At 49.9% G+C, this 9,692-nt stretch overlaps 2 protein-coding genes across 2 annotated transcripts in view; both read left to right on the top strand.

Moving 5' to 3' along the window:
• Mmp2 (matrix metallopeptidase 2) overlaps window positions 1–6,218 on the top strand; it is a 27,503-nt gene extending 21,285 nt beyond the window's left edge. The window contains exons 12-13 of the mRNA XM_005369593.2: window positions 3,344–3,453; window positions 5,363–6,218. Coding sequence (XP_005369650.1) covers window positions 3,344–3,453; window positions 5,363–5,466 — 214 coding nt within the window. The 3' untranslated portion in view covers window positions 5,467–6,218. The remainder of the gene's footprint in view (window positions 1–3,343; window positions 3,454–5,362) is intronic.
• A 1,589-nt stretch (window positions 6,219–7,807) lies between these two features.
• Window positions 7,808–9,692, top strand: part of Lpcat2 (lysophosphatidylcholine acyltransferase 2) — a 59,832-nt gene continuing 57,947 nt past the window's right edge. The window contains exon 1 of the mRNA XM_005369592.2: window positions 7,808–8,072. Coding sequence (XP_005369649.1) covers window positions 7,902–8,072 — 171 coding nt within the window. The 5' untranslated portion in view covers window positions 7,808–7,901. The remainder of the gene's footprint in view (window positions 8,073–9,692) is intronic.

The following is a 9,692-nucleotide window of genomic DNA, read 5'->3' as shown; positions in this document are numbered from 1 at the left end:
AGCAGGCACCCTCCTCCATGTGAGCAGCAGGCACCCTCCCCCAGGGCTGCAGCAGGCACCCTCCTCCATGTGAGCAGCAGGCACCCTCCCCATGTCTGCAGCAGGCACCCTCCCCATGTGAGCAGCAGGCCCCATGTGAGCAGCAGGCACCCTCCCCCATGTCTGCAGCAGGCACCCTCCCTCGTGCCTATAGGCCTGGCCAGTTGTGAAAACTGGCAGGGGAGTAGTTTAGAAGCAGTTGGTTCAGCTCCTCTGGCGAGAAGGCTCTAGCACTGAGAAGCAAAGGTCTGAATGATGGACCAGAAAACAGCATCCCTGGAAGTAGCTCAAACACAGGATTATGTTTATCATCCTTCACAGTTTACCCATTGGGACGCTTAGGCCCCAAGAAGCTAAAGGACTTGGTCAACTCACTTAAGTGTAAGCATAGCTCTGGCCTGGAGCTATATTTAAATCTGCTTCTCCTCTCTCTCCCCTGTATCCCCTTCACTGTGCGCTCTGGGTCATTTGATCAATGAGGAAAAGGATAGGCAAACAAAAGCTTTGCGGGCGTCTCCTTCCCCTTTCCCTCCCAGCTTCTGTGGCTGTGAAGGCAGCCAGTCCATACCCAGGAACCACTGATTGAACTCTCAGACCTTGTCTGCTGTCCCCGAACAAACATTCCTGCTTCCCTGAGAGGCCTCAGTCTCCTCCTCCTTCTCTGCCCCTCACCTCACCCGAAACTGCCCTGATTCAGCAGCTGCTTATGTCCCCCGGCTGCCCGTGGCAGGGTGGAATTTTGAAGGCACTGCTGAGATACTTAACAACCTAAGCTGATTGGTATCTCAAGCCTCGAGAAGAAAAACAGTCTGTCAGGAAACCACTGAGCAGGCCTTTTAGCCCATGGGCTCCGGAACACTCCCCAGCACAACCACGTAGTGCGAATGGCATCTCAGGCTCTTGAATTCATGGGCACTCTAAATCTTTAACTCTGCCTGTGGTGAGCTAGAGAAGTCACAGACACATGATTCAGGAATCTCAGACTCCTAAAGCCCAGGTGATTCCCCTGTGGTGCGCGGGGAGCATTGTCACCGTCTTCCTATTACACACCCTCTGTGGGTACACATGCAAGAACAGGCATGTCCCATATGAGCAGGAGTGTGCACGCACGCATAGACTCACAGGCCCTGAAATGCCTTGATGATTTCTTCTAATCCTCTTCCTTGACAAGGCCTTCCTCCAACTCTAGATGCCAGAACAAATACCGTCCTCTGGTGAGGAAGTTCCGTGAACCTTGGGTAAAGGCTAGAGTGGATAGAATTGGTCCTAGCTTCTGGACTGTGCATTCAAGGGAGACAGGTCCCTCCCAGAAAAAAAACAAAACAGCACAATAGTTTGAAACACTTTCTTGGGCCATGACTGCAGGAAAAAGAGAGTGTTTGGAGTGACCAGGGTGAGCCACTGTCTGTCCCCAGCATGCCAGGAAGCCCTCAGCCACTGCCTTTCGAAGTTTTCACCAAGACCACAAATACATGTTCAGTGTCCTTTATGTGCTGTGCACAACTTAAATTCATTTGCATCTCACATTGGTGACTCCTTCCGACCTGTGCCTTGCTCTGGGTGGAGGCTATGCATATCATCTGGATTTTTTATTTAATGTATACATTGTTATCAGCTCCACTTTCTGGACCAGGGATACCAAGGCTGAAGTAGGCCAAGGACACATGGAAAATCTGGGACTCAAATGTCGCTTCTGACACTTGATATTGCACTTTCTACATCTGTAGATCAGCTGCCCAGATCATGAGGCTAGACGGACAGGGAGGAGGTGACACCTTTTCTGGATGAAAAGAACTTTCAGGAAGCAAGTTGTTTGGTGTCTCTGGCCTTCACATATACAGTGGGGTTGATTCCTGCCCTCGGCTTGTGCTAAGGAAAGTCCTTGGGGCTTGGGACACATATTCTGTATCATTTTAATCCCAGGGATTTACGGTGAGCTTGGTAGTGGTCAGTTGGGGGCATGGGAATTTAAAGCTAGGAGACTTAGTTTTGGTAACCTGGGCCATGAAGAAACAGCCTTCTTAAGAAACTGTCTTCAGATGAAGCTGTGGTTTTGAAGGTGTTACTGACAGGTCTTGGGTGATGAGTTGAAAGCGAAACCCCTATAAAAATAGCCTTAGGGTAGTCTATGGTTGGAACCCCTGATGGGGGTGGTACACCTGCCACCAGGGGAAAAGGAGAGCTAACCAAAATGCTGTGCAGAGCAAAGAAAGCTTGTCCATCACCAGGATGGGATCCAAAGTGATCTGCTTAGAAACTTTCAGCCCAAAGGTGAGGCTTGATCTTGTTACTGAGATATCCACAGGCACACAGTCGGAGCACATTAGCTTATGTAGTGTTGGATCTGTATAATGAAATGAGTAGGTTGAGGGGCAGATGGAGGGAAATCAAAGGAATAAAAAGGACAGCAATTCAGAGGTTTCTCCAAGAAACTTAAAACAACAGCCAAGGAGAAAGACTTCATAATGCTCAAGGTATTTACCTGGATTAAAGACAAGCCCCAGAAGGGACTGGGGTGGCATGCAGTCTGCCAGTGAGTGACTCATGGCCTTGAGCTCACACCCACCACATTGCATTGTAACCTCCCTCTCTGAGCCTCGGTTCACTCCCAGACATGGCTGGTCATCTCTGCTCGACAGATGAAAAAGCAGCAATTTGTTCAAACCACACAGTGAAAGAATTATGGGTCCACTCCATTGGTCCTTGGACTGCAGCCGGGAATCAAAGGTTGTAAGGGAGGGACTGGAGAGATGGCTCAGCTTTCAGCAGCACTGTGCGCTCTTCCAGAACCCTGGGTTCAATTCCTGGTACACGCTCGGCTCATAACCGTCTATGTATAACTCTAGTTCTGCGGATCTGACTCCCTCTTCTGGCTTTTTGAGAGCATTCACACACATGGTGCGTAGACATATGTGCAAGCAAAACACCTAAACACATTAAAAATAAATCAATCTCAAAAGAAACTTTTTTTTTTTTTTTAAAAAAAAAAGTTGGTAAGGGAACACTCAATTCCCAAATCCCTGCTCAATACCAGACATGGGAGAGATGCAAACATGTGTTTCTTGGTGGCAATGACACTTGCTCTTCGGTATCATCTCAAGAATCAGGAGCTAGTAGTGTGGGATTCAGAATCAGGTTTAGGCCCCCACACTGCTGCCTGCTTCCTCTCTGAAAGGCCAAGTCTTTTTCCCAGACCCTCTCTGTGCCATCCTTGGATCCTTCTCTCCAGGACTGGGGGGTGAGAGTGGGCAGTGGGGACTGGCCTTCAGAGAGGCCATTTGCTTCTCCCTGTCTCTTTCCCTAGATACAATGAGGTGAAGAAGAAAATGGATCCTGGTTTCCCTAAGCTCATCGCAGATTCCTGGAACGCCATCCCTGATAACCTGGATGCGGTTGTGGACCTGCAAGGCGGTGGTGAGCTACCCAGGCCTCTGTTGGCATTCTAGGATTGCCTGCCCCCCAGCCAGGAAGCAGCTCCTCCTTTGTACACACTCCTCAGGGCAGCCATGCAGTCCTGGAAAACAAACCAGTCCCTTTAGCTCAGTGCTGGGAAGGCAGCCAGACTCCTGACCCTTGCCGCCCCAGCCAAACTCCAGGCTGTAAGACCTAGAAAGGCCCCTCACAGCTGCAGAGCCTGGAGCCACAGCAGATGAGGCCTGGGAGACCTCCAGGGACCAGGAACATGGCCTGGTGCCCTGGATTCATTCTGGGGGTTGAGCCAGGCTGTATTGGGTTTCTCAGGAGGCCTTGTGACCATGTCCCGTCAGGAGCACAGCTCTACTTGAGACAAGGCAGACTTTGTCATGCTCTGTTACTCCTGTGGCAGTGATCTCCCACTCAGCGGCTTGCTTCTTGCCATATTAGCACAGGAGAGCATTTGGGATTTGAAAACCATATTCTCAGGGAGGTTTCTGTGACTCCCTGGGGTGCTGGAAATGAAGTCAGTTTGGCTTTTTAGAGGAGGTGTTAGTTCAGATTCACAAAAGTTTTAATTTTTTTAATGTGGTGCATGCGTGTGTGTGTGTGTGTGTGTGTGTGTGTGTGTGTGTGTGTGTGCTTTTGCCATCTGCAAAGTTCATGTATGCTCCCATGCTGAGGTCTCACACGCGCAGAAGGAAAGCAGTGTCTTATCAGGTGCACCATTAAGGCTGACCTTCAACCAAATATCTCTCAGGTCCATACTGTGAGCTAGGGTTGTAAATGGGGTAAACGGGATCATGTGTGTTTGAAGGAATTCACAGGTTCTAAAGCCTCTAGAGGCCAGGAGGGGAAACAGTAGAAAATAAATTATGCATATGTGTGTGTGTGTGTGTATGTGTGAGAATGTGTTTGTGCACATGTAAATGTGCATGAGTGTATGTGTGAGTGTGCACATACGTGTGTTTGTGTGGGTCTAAATGTGTGTGTGTATGAATGTGGGAGGCTGTGTATGTGTGTGTGTGAGAGAGAATTTGTGTGTGTGTGTGTGTGTGTGTGTGTCTGTGGTGGATAAGTGGATTTGAGTGGGGGGCTGAATGTGTGAGTATGCTTGTTTGTGTGTGTGCCTGAGTGTGTGTGGGTGGAGGGGCCTGAGTGTGGGAGTGTGGGAGTGTGTGTGTGTTGGCAGGGAAGGGTTGCTTCTCAGAGTCTGATGACTGTAGACATGTGGTTTTTAGACGTTTTAGAGACTTAGAGAGAGGCCAGACATCTGCACATGCATGTGACATTGCCAGATGTGTTTATACCTTGGCAAGTCATTCAGAATTAAAGACAAAGTGAAGCAAACATTTGTATGAACCTAATAAACCTGATAGGCCTGGGGGTCTCCTACTTCCCATCCCCTGATGTGTGAGAGTGCTTGGCTTGGTGCTTGTGCTCAGGAAGTCGCCAGGAGCAAGTATTACTAACTTAGTCTCCTAACAAGCATTAGACAGCGGTTCTCGACCTTCCTCACGCTGCCACCCTTTAACGCAGTTCCTCGTGTTGTGCTGACTCCCAACCATAAAATTATTTTTGTTGCGACTTCATAATTATAGTTTCACTACTGTTATGAATCATAATATAAATAACTGACATGCAGGATAGCTTATATATGAACCCAAAGGGGCTGTGACCCTTGAGAACCACTTCTCTAAGAGGTTGGGTCCTGATCCCTGTCTCAGAGATGAGCAGTCAGTGACTACAAGACCCAGTTTCCCAGCCATTCCTCTTCCTCCAGCCCAGAAGGTCTTCCCAGGTTGAAAAGCTTCTCCCCTATGCCAGGCAGAGGTGACCATTCCCAGAGACATTCCATGTGCCATGTCACGTCAGCATAGGTCCAGTCTCTTTTCCTTGTCTCTGTCAGGTCACAGCTACTTCTTCAAAGGTGCATATTACCTGAAGCTGGAGAACCAAAGTCTGAAGAGTGTGAAGTTTGGAAGCATCAAATCGGACTGGCTGGGCTGCTGAGCTGGCCCTGTTCCCACAGGCCCTGCAGTCAACACTGCACACCAGGCCCAGAATACTGGGGAAGGATGCGGAGGGGCCTGGCTGCCCTGCCTTCAGCTCTGTAGTTAATCAGCCTTCCCCCTCACCTGGTGACTGAAGATTTAAGAGCGTGGCTTTTTTTTTTTGTGTGTGCCCAAAGAAAGGTGCTGATTGTACCCCTCCCAGGTGCTTCTCCCCCACCCCCTCCCTCGCCCCCTCGGGGATGCTTGGATGTTCTCAATGCAGCCTTCTTTTGGGCTGCCCTGGTGCTCCACACTTGAGGTTCTTCTCATCTCTGATCTTCTGTGGCTCACAGCACTGTCAGAGTTAACAGAGACTGTCTTAGGAGGGCACTGGTGGCCCAACAGCCGGCACAAGCAGCGGGATGCAGGTGCGTCCAGGTGGAAGTCAGAGACCCCTGGTTTCTCACTTCCGGCCGTCCTCGTGTCTGCACTACATTAGCGGTTTGCTCTGTGCGCGCTTCCTTCATTTCCCTCAAGCTTTTCCATTTCCCACCATGCTGCATTTCCTGACGCAAGGACTCCGGTCGTCTGACATCACTGCACGGTGCCTCTCAGCCCACATGCTTCCTTGTGCACTCCAGAGCCTCCTCAGTCTCTCCCTCCACTGGATGGAGGAAAACCAAACCAGCCACTTCCTGCTCAGCCTTCTTGCTTCTCCCTTTAACAGTTCCCCATGGGAAACGGCCAAGAAAGATAAATAAAGACACCAGTTGAGTGACAGTGTTTGCCTCTGTTTTAGCAGCGCACGGCCAAAAGGAGGAACTTAAAAGGCAAACCTCTGCTCAATGCAAGGCACAGATGACGTGTGCTGGGAAGATCAGAGCTGCCAAACCAGGAACCACATGAAGAGCGGTTGTGGTGCTGCTGTTATGGGGGTCTGTTGGAGATCCCCCTTCCCTCGCTCTCTCTCACTTTCTCATGTTCTTAAACTGATAGACATCCTAATGATAGTGCCGATAGCAAGGAACAGCAACCACACAAACCTCTTCTTCTAAAAGCCCCTACGATCAACTTTACAGACCCCTGGAAAGGGGCAGCTGGACCCAGAGGACAGTGGTTTGTCTGGGGTCAGACAGCTGTTAGAAACAGATGTTGTCTATTGTTTGGGGACTAGGAAATGGAATGAGGAGTGGATTCGGTTCCTAGAAGAGATCTCAGTGGGTCGGAAGTCACTTCTTCCGTAGCCAGCCCACAAGTTCCGATTCTTGAAGGTCCTTCTTGCAAGTGGCTGGCTAAGGATTTGCAGCCCTGTTTGAAGAGTCTCTAGGCTGAGAAGCTGACAGACTAGCAGAAGCTCGTTGTTATTAAGATTCTCTGTTACATATTCGGAGAGCATTCAGCTGCTCCCACCACACCATGTCTTGAGTGTTTCACTATGAACACTACAACGCATTATTTAATTCTTACGACAGCCCTATGAGGTAAGAATTACTCTCCCACCCTTAGAGGAGGCAACTGGCTCAGACAAGTTTACCGACTAGGCCAAAACCCCCTCCCCTCACACATACACACACCCCATGCCTTCTGGAAGCAGAGTTAGTCAGTAGGAGTGAATGATTCAGTAGCTCCATTCTTCAGCCCTGGCCAGTCAGGATTCTACCCACTAGCAATTGGCCTAAGGTCCTGGGCAATCCTGGACTTCCTCTTCCCCTGCCTTCAGCCTACACAGCTTCAAACAGGACTCATATTTCCTCAATATAAAACTGCCTTGGCCATTTCCCGTCTCTGGGTCAGGTTCCTCATCCACAGTGGAAGCCAGTTGTTTTTGCCTTTTCTAAATAATGGTTCAGTTTCCATGAAAGACAGCCATCTCACAACGCTAATTCATGCTTTAAGTGGGACAGAGTCTACCGCTCTGCTGCCAATTCCTGTCTCAAGTCTCTCTCATCTTAACCTACAAACACTCCCAAATCAAACAGGTTTACACAAAAAATGAAACACACACTGGAAAGCGAGCAGAGATAAGCAAACCCCACCCGGATTTATTAGTTTACTTACTAGGTTGGCCCAGGGGTGTTTGTGTCGCCTCAATTCTGAGCAGGCAAGTGTGGGTCACAGAGATGAGCGGTTTGGTTTAGGCACAGAAAATCCTGACGGCACAGCAGAGACACTGGTCTCTGCTGTTAGGACCCTTCAGGTCCTTGCTTGCCTGCTAGGAAAACAGGTGCTATGTTCTGAAAGCAGGTACCTAGGAGGGCGGGGCCAGAGCCAGGGGAGTGGCCACAGCCGGGGGGCGGGGCAGTCCGTGGCTAGGTGACTTTGGCGCGTGCGCAGAAGCCTGGAGCGGCGCCTGGGGCTGGTACTCTCGTGGGTCTCTGGCCGAGGCCGGGCAGCAGCGTTCACTCGCGCGCTCTGGGTCCCTAGCTTTGCTCGGGTCAGGCGCCGGGATTCACGATGAACCGGTGCGCCGAGGCGGCCGCGGTGGCGGCCACGGTGCCGGGCTCAGGAGTCGGGGACGCCGGGCTGCGGCCACCCATGGTGCCCCGCCAAGCGTCCTTTTTCCCGCCGCCAGTGCCCAACCCCTTCGTTCAGCAGACGCGGATCAGTGCTGCCCGACGGCTGCAGGTAGAGGCGCAGTGCGAATGGAGGCGGAGGGGATGTGGTCGGACGGAGGAGGCTGGGGAGGAGTCGTGCATCCAAGAGAGGAGGCACCTGAGGGCGTCTGGTCGGAGAGGGCTCGGGTCTGAGAGGGAAGGTGTCCAAGAGGATCGCAGGTCTGAGGGAATATGAGGGGATCGTGGGTCTGACGGAGGAGGCGTCTAAGAGGATTACGAATCTGAAGCAGGAGACGTCCGGGGGGAGATCAGAGGTCTGCCTCTGAGGGGTCAGTGTGTCTGGCTCAGAATTTGTCGGAGGAATTGAAACTCCGATGGGGTAGGCATCTGAGGAGACAGTGAGTCTGAAGGCGGAGGCTGTCTGAGGTGTGGAGTCTGGTACGAGAAAGCATCTGAGGAAGAAAGAGCTGTGGTACTGACTGGGAAGGGTCATGAGGGGGCAGACAGGAGGATGTGAGAACTGGGGACACTGGGGGATGGGATGACCCGAGAGACTTGAAGGCAAGAAGGCACAGATGTCAGCAAGGAAGAACCCATATCGGGGACTATTCTTTGCCTGAGAAGGGATGGATGAGACTGGAACTTTTGTATCGAATTTGTGGAAGCACAGACGATCGAAAACTACCAGCTCTCAGCGCTCTCTCCTTTTTATGCCCTTTGTAAAAAGGGGAGTCCGTCTGTACGGATAGAGTAAGCGAGGAGGCTGAGAACCTGGTCTATCCTTGGAAACACAGGTAAGGCTGTAGTGGTTTAACCAAGCTGTACAACCGAGCTGTAATTAGGGATGCAAAGCAAAGAGATAACTGGCAGACCCATGAAGGTCTTAAAGAGTTTTGTTTTGTTTTTAATTTGAATCAGTCTTCACTCAGTACCTTTTCTAGATTCAAAGATGACAGGAGAGGTAGCCACTGTTGAAAATGGCCACCACAAAGGAAGTTGTCTTTATCTTGCAAAGGACAGCTTTTACCATTAGTTCACTTTTTTGACTTCCTCTGTGGTGAGGATAGTGATTGGAGAACAAGATAGAGGATGAAAAAGTTGACACTTCCCTGCCCATCTCATAATTTTTGTTATGTTGGATTGAAGTGATGGCTATTTTTGTATTGTTTTTGTATACAGCTCTAAGACTAGTGACCTCTCTAGAGGGGACCTGTGAAGCACTGAGCTAAGTGTCCAGTGGGCTGAGGTGGTAGTGGTTAGAATAATGATAGTTGGGGGGGGGGTTGAGAGGAAGAGAAAGATAAAGGATGCGGAGAAAGTAAGTTTCCAAAGTTCCTCTTTATGCCTTGGATCATCTGCAACACTTGCAAGCACATTGCCGTCCTTTATAATGAACTTCAGACCCATAAGTTCTATTCAAATGAAAATGTACCTCTCTCTTTGGGTGCAGGAGTTTGGAGGGAGGCGCAAAGCGGCATATTTAAATCTCTGTATTGTACCTTGAGTAGATTATTAGTTTTTAAAAATCTTCTAAGAGCGCTCTTTTAAGAACTCCAATAGAACCACATAAAAGGCTGAGAGTACTGGTCACTTGTTAGTTCTGTAAATTTGGCCTAGTCACTTACCTCCCCTGTCTATTACATTCTCTCATTCTATTATAATGAAACTAAATTAAATGAGGTAATATGTG

This window comes from Microtus ochrogaster, unplaced genomic scaffold (assembly GCF_000317375.1).
Source record: "Microtus ochrogaster isolate Prairie Vole_2 unplaced genomic scaffold, MicOch1.0 UNK54, whole genome shotgun sequence".
Classification (NCBI taxonomy): Eukaryota; Metazoa; Chordata; class Mammalia; order Rodentia; family Cricetidae; genus Microtus; species Microtus ochrogaster.
The sequence above is the reverse complement of the archived record's forward strand: the minus strand, read 5'-3'. Positions and strand labels throughout refer to the sequence as shown.